Source organism: Nuphar pumila, chromosome 12 (assembly GCF_984573655.1).
Source record: "Nuphar pumila chromosome 12, dmNupPumi1.hap1.1, whole genome shotgun sequence".
Taxonomy (NCBI): domain Eukaryota; kingdom Viridiplantae; phylum Streptophyta; class Magnoliopsida; order Nymphaeales; family Nymphaeaceae; genus Nuphar; species Nuphar pumila.
In genome coordinates, this window is record NC_143260.1 from 105,218,042 (window position 1) to 105,231,783 (window position 13,742).

A 13,742-nucleotide genomic window follows, 5' to 3' on the forward strand; every position below is an offset into this window, starting at 1 on the left:
CTACCAATTTTCACCTTAAACCGCCTATTTTTGGTTCTTCATTTCCAACCCAATACCAATACATGTCCTCAACAATACACATAAAGAGTCATTGTATGTTACCATATACGCAATGTACAAGAATAGGTATAATGATATCATTGAGTGTGATCACCATCCTATCTACTTCACATAGTTATTTACTATGTCCTATGACCATCAAAAGGTATATATATCACATATCACAGATTTTAAGTTTGCAAACTAGAACTAAAATTATTGCTGGTCATTATGAAGTGTTTTTTCCTAGCAAAAAGAATAAACCTTCAAAGTTACAAACTCCTAATTATACTTGAATATTCATCGAATTAAATAGCAAAGTAGTTTGCAGAAAAAGTCCATGTTAACATAAGATTATATAATGCAGATATAGAAACTTAGATCAAGGGTGAGAGTTTCCCTGAAAAAGAACAATTCCCCTCAAAGTATTGCAATGAGTTCCACTCACAGAATTTTTCCAATTACAAGCAACCACATAATAGCAAACTCTGTTTGCACTATACATTGAATAAAATGTTTGCAAAGACCATAAATTGCCAACGAAGAAACAAGTAATTATGGTAACTTAAACCATGTACACCTTCCAATGAAAATCATAATTAGCCAATGAAAAGTAATATGGAAACTTAAACCATGAACTTCTAAAGAGAACCAAATAATCTGCCCAGTGCCCAGCCATTCTTCACATATTACATAATAGTAGCCCATGAGTAACCTCTCCTAGAGAGGTCATTACTTAGCAGCTGTTCAAGTGCACCAACCACAGTCTACAATAGAGAAAATGAGAAAACAGAGGCCTGAACAACGATATGGATGTCTAACAAAGTATTAAAACATTATTCCACTAACAGCTATACACATGTCATGCCTTGAAGGTTTGGACCACCATTCTTTTTCTATTGTACCTACCTTAGGCACCACACTGCAAGCTTAACAGGCGACATACCAAAACCATGAACTCCCAATTCACAGCAACCCCAGGAAAAAATGAGCAGAAGGTCCACTTGCAAAACCTATAGAGATTACACTGGGTATTCAGTGACAATGATATATGCACAAACACTTCTAAATATCAGAGCTGCATAACCATCTTTCCCTATGTGAAAATATCCAGTATCTAGATTGCATACGCCCAAAGAAAAGATATCAACACCATATGGAAGGATTGTCTACATGAAGCTCATCTCTTTCCACCAAAATATCCATCTTTTCAACTTAATAACACCACAAATGCGAAAGAAATGCTACTAATCCATTTGTTCCATCACACCCAGCCTCCTCATTCTATTCACAACCCTGTGCCTATCTCCTTCGATGAATAAGCACAGAAGTCAAAGACATGAACAACAAATCTAAACAAATGCAACATTCTCCCAATAAAGGCAATCAAACTTACCCAAGTTACCTGGATACCCTATCAGCTGGCATGCCCAAGTCTAACAGTTGGCAACACCTAGATGACATCTTTAGAGTTTAGACACTCCAGATTTTACATCTTCAAGAACTTGATAACTTTTCTCTATTAGACATTGTGTTTAAAGACATTTTTGATCATTTTGTCTAATATTAAAAGCATCTTAATGACTTCAATATCTACAGGCTTTTAATAGAATCATCAAAAGAAGCCAAGACATAAAGTATTAGCACCTTACTGATTTTTAGACTTATGCACTACATTATTGACATGAGGCCACCGATGTCTAATGCTTTACCCTCTCTCTCAGTAGTTCAAAGTTCAAACCTATGTCATGGATATTGGTGATATTCTTAGTTGTCAAAGGCGGCGCCTAGGCGACCTAGGCGCAGCCCCACCACCTGGGTGACCAGGTTTGGAAGGTGGGGCCTTATATTACCGCCTAGGCTTTTTTAGAGCCTAAGCTTTTTTTTAAGATTTTTTTTAAGACATATCATTTGGTTTCTTCTTCGGGGAGGAGGAGGGGGAGAAAACATGTTATTTGTGCATTGCTTGTATTATGTCTATTGTTGAGAAGAAGACACATTATTTGTCTATTGCTTGTATTATATCTATTGTTGAGAAGAAGAAGAAGAAGACATTATTTGTTTATTGATTGTATTATGTCTATTGTTGTTAATTTTTTAGTATGCATGATTTTATTTTTTGAGTATTGTTCTTCAAATTGTTAGCTGTATTGTTTGTATATTCAATTGTTAATTTATTCTTAATTTGTTTGAGCAAGTTAAGGTTATGTAATATAATAGCTTTAGATATTATTTGTCTATTGCTTATTGTTAATTGATTTTATGTTGTATACATGTTTTGTATTATTATTTTTATTTGGGGTACCACCTAGGCCCCACCTAGGCCTAGCGCCTATGACAAGGTAATATTTTGAAAAAATCACAATTTTATTGCAATATAGCAAAAGAAAATATATTTCCAAAAAAAACACAATTTCTCAAAACATCACTTTTGAAAAAATTGTCTTCTTATCATGATTAATGTGATAGAAAGTTAGGAACCTATTTTTTAGGACATACAGTCAGTCAATCAGTCAGTCAGTCACTAGAATATGAGAATTAATGTGTGAACCGCAATTTTCATGGATTTTTTGTTCTTTTCTCTTGAATCTAACCGTACAGATGTGATCTACATGCTTGGTTTTATAAGAACCCGCTCTTGAATCAACCGATTTTGATGCATCAACGAGATTTTTTAAGGCTTTAAAATCAATGAATTATAATCTTCATAAATATTTAAGCATTCAAAAATCACATTTTTCATCAAAAATACACTATCCAATGGTTGATTTCTAGCAAATTCACCATGTCAAGCACATCCACATGGATGGATTTGCAAAAAAAAAGATGCCCATATTTCTGGTTCACATATTCTAGTTCTCATATTTCAGTTCTCATATTCTAGTGACTCCATAACATAGAGAGAGAGAGAGATGGTGATATCCTGTTCTTTAAAATATCACAAGAATTTCCAAAGACAGAATTGTGACATTAATTCAAACATGTGTGCATGTATAACTATAATTTTAAACTGACGAAAGTTGTGACATTACGCCTCAACACAATTGACCACATTATACCAATGTCCAACACCAACACTTGTATCCATGCCTAGGTAACATGAAGTATCGGAACCCACCATCACAGCAAAGTCCAGGCTGTCGCATGTAGAAAATCATGGGCACAAATAAAGGTTGCATTTCCCTTCAACCAGAAAATGTCACAATGCATTTCTGACAGCCTAACCCTAAGGAATAGTTGTTCGTTCACAATGATATGCAGTAAGGCATCTAGTGATCTATTTCCACTCAACTGATTCAGAAAATAATCATGTTCCGAAAAGCTGGAATGCAGGATCTCCTTGCACAGAATTCCAAAAACAAATGAACTCTTGAGTTTCTGAGGAATCAAAGTTATCGTACACAATGCCTTCCACAAACAACAACAGAGGAAAGAGGACACTTGAATCAATCTCTACATGGATGGAAGACTTAAAAATATGGCCATAAAAGGCTTTACCCAATACAGAGCATGGAAGGTCCAACTCCAACTAATTCAGCCATGGATCAACGATGCAGATCTTCTTCATACAAAGCAGCAGCTGATGACAAATTTCCTGTGGAATTCTAGAGAGCTCACCTGATACCGAATGAAATTCCTTTCAAGAATGAGTTCAACCTAGAACCATAAAAAATTCAGAATAGCTGATTCTCATGGCTGAACCTAAAGCAACAATCAAGATATCTCTACCTCATGAAAGACAAGGCACCAAATCATCAATTTTTCATGAGTCTTGGAAACATAATCTATACTACTATAACTGCGACCGCCTGCAGTTAAACCAGCAGAAAAACAACATCCAACATGAAACAAACCAGTCAAAGAAATGACAAATCAGGTAACAGAGAATGGATAATGGAGGAGTATCTATTATTTTTATAATTTATTAGAGATAAGACAATTTTTCAACATCAGTATGGAAGAAATCAACAGGAGCAATCTTCTCTCCAGTTCACAAGCACGAACTGTAAAATGTAAATACAACAGAACTAAGGGGAAGAAAAAATCCATTGCGACCAAAATCAGTCATTCCATCTTTTGCAAGGCAACACACAGGCTTCACTTAAATAGGACAAATATATAATCACCTCACCCCAGTAGTTGATCTAACCACATAATTGAATCAACAAATTGTTCATATCCAACCTTCACCCAGGTCCATGATAATCATTAAATCCAACTTGGAGAACATTAACTGACTCAACTCAGTGCTTAGGGCCATCAGCTTAGCAATGAAATATTGCAAAATAGAGTGACAATTAATTGTCAGATTCTGGGCAAGGAATATCCAACTTTCAGATAAATAGATTCTCTTGAACACATAGCATTAGATATTCTTTGTGAATTTTCAACTATCCTAGTAGATGAATGCTGGTTGTTCAATCATTTGACTAATTCTTTGATAAATGTAACTGCAGACTCGATAAAATTTGATCAATCATTTTTCTGTCCATAAATTGGAGAACTAAACTAATTTCTCCTTCCTCATTGTCAATCAAATACTGTTTATGACACAGGATTCTCCAGACCATGACACATTTAAGAATATTCCAAGATGATCAGTACTCATGCCACCATGACTTAGCTGCAGCATACAACTACCTCTGTTTATTCCCCTAGAACAATGTAAAATGACAAAGAAGGGAAATGGAGTTTCAGGTATGAATCTACACATGGAATAGATCGATTCACAGAAAATAGGTGTAGAAGATGCCAACTCAGAGGCCTCAGAACAATCAGGGATAAAAAAAGGCCACCTCAGAAAATAAAATGAAGTTAATAGTTAAGAGCTTAAGATTAAAAAGCCCAGCCATGCAGGTATAAAGCACAAGGGACCAAAATGTGATAGTCATGCATGTGAGCCACATGAAAGAATAAAGATAACCCTTTAACTAGACCGATGATGTCCTGCCTATCATAAGCATATACAATTTAGAAGCTTGCTCTTGTCAGTAAAAAAAGGAACAAATCCCCGTCTTTAGAAACAAATAGGGTTCTGTTAGGAGAAACCAAGTCCTGAAAACCAACGGAACAGTCTAGAGTTTGCATGTTAGATATGAACAGAATATCAGCAAAGACATACCTAAAAAATATCTGAACAACAAAAATAGCATTAAAATATAACAATAACCAAAAAAACAAAAACAGAAGAAACTGCCATGAGCAACTTAGCAAGGAAGTTTTTGCTGTGGCCCCCTAAAATGCCCACTGTAAGAAGTTTTCCTCAAGCATTTTCCATCCAATTATCAACACCACCATGGACCATAACTATGTGAATTATCCGACTACAAGCTAAAGAACTCACGAAGCTGAGATAACCAAAAGAAATCTGGGAACTTCAATATCAACAACCCATCTCCACAAAAAGTTAGGCCGACCAGGGAAAGGAAGCTGCAATGCAAAGAAAATAAACAAAGTAAGCCTCAGAAAACATACATAGCAGACACCAAAAGGTGACCAGAAGCAGGCTGGCCAGGAGGCAGGCGAAAATCCCCACAACAAAAGCAGGGAAACGGAGAAGCAATGACAGGGGTTACATAACCAAAAACTGTTGAAACAATTTTCAATTACCATGATCTAAAATTTGGTTGACAGTATCATTGTTTCACTTCCTGTTACCACGACCCTCAAAACCGGATTTTTTAGACTTGTTTGTATCATCTGGGAGCATATGATCTTCAGAAGACCTGCAGAAAAGGAGAAACAACTTCTAAGCCAAGAAAGTATTACTCAGAGGGTGGGAAGTTACAGGGACTATTTCATCAGTGTAGAGATGGTAGAAACAAATTTTAAAGAGCCCTCACCGCTTTTGTTTCTTTGCAGTATCTTGTTTGATACTCATCACCATATCCATAGCCATCTTTTGATGCTCTCGTGTTTGGGAATGTAGGTCCAAACCCTCCACAGTTTCACAGTCAATTTGACAGATGCGGCACCAACCCATGCTGCCAGGTTTCCTCTTTCTTGGTTGATCCAAGAGATCCATATCATGCTGACGTGCCAACTGGGAAAGCACAGGCCGTGATTTGGAGAGATGAGTAAGCTACAGCAGGTTCATGAAAAAAAAAGAACAAAGCAATATAAGAGAGTTTTACTTACTGGATTGTAATAACTGCCTTCACCACGAATTGGGAAACCTGGATCACCAGTCTGTACAGCACCATGACCAAGAGGCTCGCCAATATTCAGATGAGGAGGCAAATTAGCAGAACGAATTGGCTCGCCAAATCGTAAATGGCTGGGCAAGCCACCCGGACCAACTGGCTCACCAATCCGCATGTGGCTAGGCAGGTTTAGTGGACCAGCAGACTCACCAAACCGTGGCAAACTACCAATGGGCTCACCACCCCGCAAGTGGCTAGACAAATTGCCAGGACCAACAGGTTCACCACTTCGCAGATGGCCAGAGACATCACCACGTCTCGAGTGGACTGGCAACTTACCTGGCCCAAATGGCTCGCTAATAGCCCCGAGACCAAGACTAGATGAAGGAAATGACGGGAACCTGCCTTCAAATGCACCTGCTGGTGTTTTACTACCATGGAAACTGTTAGATATGTCATCAGATGGGATATTATACGGCTTAGCTCGCACATTAACACCGTGTGCCTCTTTTCCACCAAAATCCTCCAATGAGTGTGAAAGACTAGCAGAACCAACACGAGGTGATCCGCCATTGAAATGCCCAGACAGGCCACTATATTCCCTTCCTGGACTCCTTGCTGGTAGCAGGCTATCAAGGCGAGGACGACCAAACTCCTGAATGGGTCTAAGAAAATCAGGCCTAGGCGCAACGTGATCAACTTTTCTGTCAAGGTTATCACCATGAACAGCAGGAGGACGGAACCTATTTTCCATATCTGGTGGTACTTCTAGCAACCCTCCACTGCTGGCTGGAAATGAACCAGATGGCCTTGGTGGAACTCCAGCAGCATCAGATTTAGTCCCAGAATTACAGCCAAATCTGCGTAGCCCACCTTCCGCATTCCTCGAATGGTCAACGTTCATAGAAGATGAATATGGACCAACTTGATGCCGTGAAGATGAAAAATAATCATCGTACTGTGGTCCCCTTTCTCCATCCAGATGACTTGGTCGAGGAAATTTCTTAAGGTCTTCCTCAAACTCTTTCCGGTCAATAGTTTGTTTGGCCGGATCAAGGGAAAAAGGCCTGAAGCGCTCATCTGGCAAAGGCTTGAAAAATTCTTCCTGCAAAGGTTTCAACCTCTCCCCAGGGAGAGGCTTGAATCTTTCATCTGGCAAAGGCTGTGGAAATGCAGGGCCATGAAAATCATTAGGCCCCTTTCCAGGCTGAAGCCCGGAAGCTTGGCCCAATGGTGGGCGATCAGCTGATAAAGGTGGAAGCATGTCTGGCTGCCAACCTTCGACAATTCCAGGCCTTCTATTTGCCAAGCCATCAGGCTGATCAACTGCATTTGGAGGAGGTCTACCTAATTGACCATCAGGACCTCGCACAAGTCCATGGGGCATGATGACTGGAGAATCAAAAGGACCAGGATGTGGTGGCCGCATGGGTGGCCTTCCAAATGGATCTCCAGAAGCAAATTTAGGGCCAGCAACATGAGGAGGATAAGCATGTCCTTGATTGTAATCTGGAGGCGGCATGGATGGTAAGTCAAAGTTTTTCTGTGGAGGAACCATGTTTTGCACTCGGCCAAACGGTGGTGCACTAGGAAAGTTGCTGGGTTCATTATTCAGGAGGCCATGTGGCAAAGCTTGTTGTTGCCCATGTTGAGGGAAATTTTCCAATGGACCAGGTCCTTGAGGCCTATGATTTGGTGGGAGCTGACCTTGAATTTGCATCTGATGTGGCGGCTCCTGAAATCTATTATCTAGATTAAGGCCAGGAGGAGGCATGGGTTGGAAAGGAGGCTGTTGCATAGCCCCATAAGGAGGCCCCTGGTTAACAGAAAATGGCTGAGGGTGCCTCTCATTAAGAGCAGGAATGGGATGGGCAGGCTGCATGAAGTTATTTGTTTGCATCTGACCGTGCTCTGCTCGACCTGAAAAGCCTATTACACGGGTTCTATCAGGGGCAGGGCCTTGGTGAGAAAGTGGAGGCAAATTTCTTTCTGGAAGGCCAGGCTGTGATACCTTTTGTTCATGCATCGGGACCATCATGTGCTGAGGATGTTGCAAGATATGTCTATCAGGACCTCCAACAGTATGTTGTTGTGAAGTCTGAAGATTATTTCTTTCTGTTCCCTGATATGTCTTTCTGTCACGTCCAGGAAAAGCTTGTGGTACACCAACTGAATTCTCCCATGGCTGAGGACCTGAAGTTTGCTTGTTTAATTGTGGACCTCTCTCAGAACCTTCAAAACTATGTACAGACCCATTAGTGTCTTGCCACTGTTCATATTTTTGTATATCTTCAGCATCCTTCTTTTCATGCAAATTATCATCTTTTGCTTCAATGGAATCAATTGCCTGTTCAGAAGCTTCCCTGTCCAGAGGAACATCTTGTCTTTCCAGTTCTCCTTGAACATCTTTATCATGCTTCAAGGCACTATCAGGAGCTCGGATAGTATCATCCAAATTACCATTATCTGAAGGCTCTAACAGCTCCCTAGAAGCATCCTCCTTCAAGGCAACACTCTGAACTGGAGAGCGATCATAATGCTCACCCAACTCAGCACCCTTTTGAAGATTTGGAGAAGAATCATCAGAAATAGTAGGCTCCGAATATACCACTTTTCTCTCTCCAACCTCACTACTTTTTTTCTCTTTGTCATTCAGTGACTGCACATCAGTTAAGGATTTTGATAATTTATTCTCTTCAAAATCAGCATGTCTAGCATCTGCTTCATCTTTTTCCATACCATCCACAGAAAGAGACTCAGACTTAACACGCAAAGCAGGAGACTCACTAACTTGATCTCGTACAGCATCTTGTTTCTTCTCAGCTGGTGTCGAAGTAGCACTGGTCAAAGCCTGATTAAAATTAGCCCCAGACTGTAACCCAGCAGCAGTCAATAGAGTGGGCTGACTAGAAGAATGTTGCAGTAGAGAAGGAGTTTGTTGCTGTTGAGGTAAAAGTGGAGCATTTGTCCTTGACATATTCTGAATCGGGGATAATTGTTGGCTGGCACTAGGCTGCATCGGCCTGACAGAGGCATGTACATCTTGTCCCTGGGTGAATCCACCAGGAGTCTGTTGTAAGGACTGCTGTTGAACTCCATGATTATGCATGGGTCGTCCAGCATGATGCTGGGGAATAGCTCCTTGAGAAGCACTCGTAAATTGTTGTGGAGGACCAGGTAGAGCCTGTGATGGTGGCACATTGTGGAGCAATGGAATCTGTGCTGGAGGTTGCTGCTGTATAACAGAAGGGCCTTGTGGATGGAGAGATTGCTGTGCTTGCAAAGGTTGCTGTGGAGGTTGCGGAAAGAGTGGAGGCTGCTGTTGCTGATGCTGCCCCATGTTGGGTGGTTGCCCAGGATATGACTGGGCATGATGCAAATGAGGTTGTGGCTGCTGATGGAACTGTGTCATAGGTACCTGTTGTGGAGGAATCTGCAGCTGAGCTGGTGGGTGCATGCCTGGGTGAGGATGACCATGAAGTGGTTGGCCAGACTGATGAGGTCCCATATGTGGTTGCTGCTGTGGAGGGGTGTGTGAGTATTGAGGCTGTGGCGGTAGCATGGCTGGCTGGTGTTGCATAGGTCCATGAGATTGCATTGGAGGATGATGTGGCCGCAGCTGCTGGGGAGGAAATTGATTTGGTACTTGCATCTGATGAGGAAGAGGCTGGTTTAAGGGCTGCTGTTGAGCATGCATTTGCACAGGATGCTGCTGAACTGATGCATTCTGTGGTTGTGGATGCACAGGGATAACCTGCTGTTGATGTTGTGGCTGTGGAATCTGGGCCTGCATTCCTTGAGGAGGATACAACTGATGACCTGTGACTGCCTGAGCCATCCTGGAAGGGTCCACTGGAGGATGTGGTATCTGTGGCTGATGTTGAGGATGTAAATGAGATTGTGGATGATGTTGAGGTTGGGCTTGTGGCTGGGACAATTGTTGATGCTGGGGCTGGAGTTGTGGCTGTGTAGGAGGAAGTCCGTGCTGCACATGGGCATAGGGTTGAGGTTGTGGATAAGCATGCTGATGAGTCTGGACTTGGGGCTGAGGATATGGATGTGGTTGATGAGGATGGGGCTGGGGCTGAGGCAAAATCTGTGGTTGTGGCAGTAAATGAGGTTGGGCTTGAGGCTGTGGCTGCTGCTGAGGCTGTAACTGAAGGTGAGGCTGGGGCTGCGGCTGGGTTTGTGGCTGGGGCTGAGGCTGTGGCTGCAGCTGCATCGGTACCTGTGCCTGCCCCTGGGGCTGTGCTTGTTGCGAAGCTTGAGGCTGCATCTGTGGCTGAGCCTGAGGTTGTTGCTGTACCTGGGGTTGTTGATGAGGAACTTGGCTTCCCTGACCATACTGTGCTTGGAGTTGAGCAGGAGGTTGTCCATGTGCATGTGTTTGTGCTTGAGCATTAGACTGGGCCGGTGCATGAGACTGTTGTGGGTGAGGAAGTGCTTGAGGCTGAACATGGGGATGATGCTGAGGCTGTAAATATGGCTGTGCAGTGACCTGCCCCTGCACTACCTGTTGTGGTTGAGGTTGTGGATGAGCCTGCGGTTGTGGCTGATATTGCTGAACAGGTTGTTGATATTGGTCATGCTGCTGAAAATGTTGTTGATATTGTTGATACTGTGGATATTGTTGATAGTAATGTTGATACTGCTGATACCATTGTTCTGGGGTCGGAACCAAGGCAGCGGGTTGAGGTTGCGCACTCATAGTAGGCTGACTCTGATCCTGGACAGTCTGAGCAGCAGCTTGGGCAGTGGGCACAGCAGCTTGGGCAGTGGGTGCAGCAGCTTGGGCAGCACCTTGGTTCTGTTTGAGTGCTGCTGCAGACGTAGCTTGAGCCTGAGTACCTTCATGCTGTTGTAAAGGCTGTGTTCCCTGTAAATGAGATCAGAGTAAGAATTTCCTCAAACGGCACAGCAGATGAACAAGGCTTCTAAAATTCTCAGTGAACTCACCGGGCAGTTCTGGGCATGTTCCTGAACTTGCTGGTGAACAATTTGTGTCCCACACCTATTGCACACAACAGGGGAAGAGCCATAAGGGCAACTTGTACAATGTGTCGTGCAGTCAGAGAAGGAACCCTGCCATGTGCAACCGCTCCTGTGATAGAGGCAATACACTGGTATACGTCCTATCACCTCAGCAACTGATTTGCTTGATTCTATAAGGGGCTGCAAACATGTAATGTCCATAAGATAACCATACATACTAATCAAAACAAGATGAAAACGTAAACAAGGAGACCATTTGCCCATACCTTTGAATCTGCTTCTGTGACCAGATAGCCATCATAAGGGCAGGCTTTGGTGGTGCTCACAATGTACGTTAGACAGGGTTTGCAATAAAGATGAGTACACTGTGTTTGTATAGCTTCATTTGGATAAACTAATTGACGACAAACGGGGCAAAAATATTCTCCAGCAAGTGATTGAATGTTCGGTATGCACTCATTATCAAAGCCCATTCTTGAACTGATAAATATCCTTAAAACAATCACACCCTATCAAGGTAATGACTATGGCGAGCCACCATTTGGTTTGCAACAAGAAATGATACTGAGAGAACAAACTTTAGGTAGTAGACGACTACTGCATGGAACAAAAGGTGAGTCAACATCTAGTAGGATTATCACAAAATCACTCCAACCAGTATCAAATGTCAAACAGTACAAGGAAACTGGGGATATCTGATTGGATAGCATAAAAGTGGCAAATCAAGTAACAGAAAAAAACAGATGCAGCTGGCGGCCTTGACCAAATCAGCACATATAACACAGATGTGGAAAGAGAAAAATGCAAATAATAATAACTAATGTTAAAATTGTATGAGAAATATGGACACACAAGAAACACATGTAAAATAGGCTACATAGTGTTGCATGCATTAACCAGGCAAAGGCCGTGGTTTTATATATGAAGAGCTCTGTCCCTGCTGGTTTCAGCATGTGTATTCCATCGGGAGCAACAAGGGAACCAAAAGAAACAGAGAACCATGAAAATTGCATTCAAGCTAAAGGGATTCCCAGATAAGCAAGATGGAATGGTGGAAAAGGGGGCAATCAATTTCCTGGTAAAGTGAAAAAGAGAATGTATTGGTTCACTCAATGCAAAAACAAAAGAAGACACGGGTTCCAGCAAATTTTCTCAAGGCTCCTAGTTGGTTTACACAAACAGGAACAGATGAGGCTAACATCTCCTACATATACGCCAAGCATTTATTCCCCAGCAAAATTGAAGAAGTGTTTCACCCGTTTTGGTGTGTGTACATATATATGTGCTCTGCATGAATTGTGTTACTAATTCTCTACAAAACCTTTAGCATTTTTTCCCCTACAAGAGAAAAATAGGAACGAACTAATTGTTGCTTGAGAGTCAAGCGAACAAATAGAAACTTTCAACATGTGAAGAAGACTAACGTATTTGGAGCTAGCAACTACAGAGTTTGTATGTTCGCAACCAAAATACAGTAAGTAAAAGAACCTAACAGAAGCGGAAATGACACCTGCGAAAGAAGGAAATACACACCCTGACAAGAAGGCTATCATCCAATACTCCAACAATGAACCTAAAAGGCTATCGGGCAAAGATTCCAAAAAAGAATATGTGAAGAAATGCAAACGATAGCCAACAATACATATGAAGAGAATCAGATCAACAAAACTCAATGAAATAAATGACAAATCTGCATAGAGGGACACACGGACACGATAAAGAAATGCTCCTTCGAACAGAAACAGCTAGAAATGGAAACTACAATTGGAAGTGTATAAACAATTCTCCTCCCTCTCGCCCTCCTCGTAGTTTGCACTCATTCAAAAGAGGATATAGCATCATCGTTTTCCACCAAATCTCAACTTCTACATAAATTTACAGGATGAATGAATCAAAAGTTAACGCGAAAAGAAGGAGAAAACCTCGCCGGTTTCCGCTGGATATGAGGTTTCCGGACGAAATTGAAAGGATTTTTTCTCCCATCTCACTAATAAAACTAATAAAAACTACAGTTACGTACCGCGAAATCTGACTCTACACGAAACGCCCGACGCCGCCGCAAATCCAAGCCGTAAAGGGAAACCCTAACGCCGGAAAACTCTGACGCCGAGATATTCGAACCAACACACCCTAGCCCCGCACTGAGATTAGGGTTTAACTCTGGGTCGGTGGATATTTATATGCAACCCTGCACAAAGAATAACAGATGTTGTTATTTTTAACCTTAAATAATGTTTAAATTACGTAAACACCATTCACGAAGATATCAACGAATCGGATCCGTGACGATATTTGATCCGACAGATTGGTTCATGGGCCGGGCCGGGCCGGGCCGGCCTGATTAGGGCACCATAAAGACCTACCGGGCTCGATTCATATTCTGGCCCAAGCTCTGTCTGACACAGTTATAATCAAGCTTGGGCTGGATTCCCGTCTGACCCTTTGAGCCTGACCCAGTTAATGGTTTGGGCCTGTCTGGCCCTGTGCATCTTGGGAATGGGGCTGCCCCCGACCCAAAACAGGCGGGGTACCCAAAAGCCCACGGGCACCCAGCCTGATGGCCACCCT

The 13,742-nt window shown here is 42.0% G+C and overlaps 1 protein-coding gene across 1 annotated transcript; it reads right to left on the minus strand.

Moving 5' to 3' along the window:
- Window positions 1-5,055: 5,055 nt before the first annotated feature.
- LOC149821454 (uncharacterized) lies at window positions 5,056-13,324 on the minus strand. The gene is made up of 7 exons (XM_089983621.1): window positions 13,195-13,324; window positions 11,441-11,771; window positions 11,139-11,354; window positions 6,178-11,058; window positions 5,883-6,082; window positions 5,650-5,765; window positions 5,056-5,469 (listed from the first exon to the last, which is right to left on the minus strand). Exons 2-6 carry the CDS (start codon window positions 11,645-11,647, stop codon window positions 5,684-5,686), a joined length of 5,586 nt encoding a protein of 1,861 aa, XP_089839747.1. The 5' UTR covers window positions 11,648-11,771; window positions 13,195-13,324; the 3' UTR covers window positions 5,056-5,469; window positions 5,650-5,683.
- Between the last annotated feature and the right edge of the window lie 418 nt (window positions 13,325-13,742).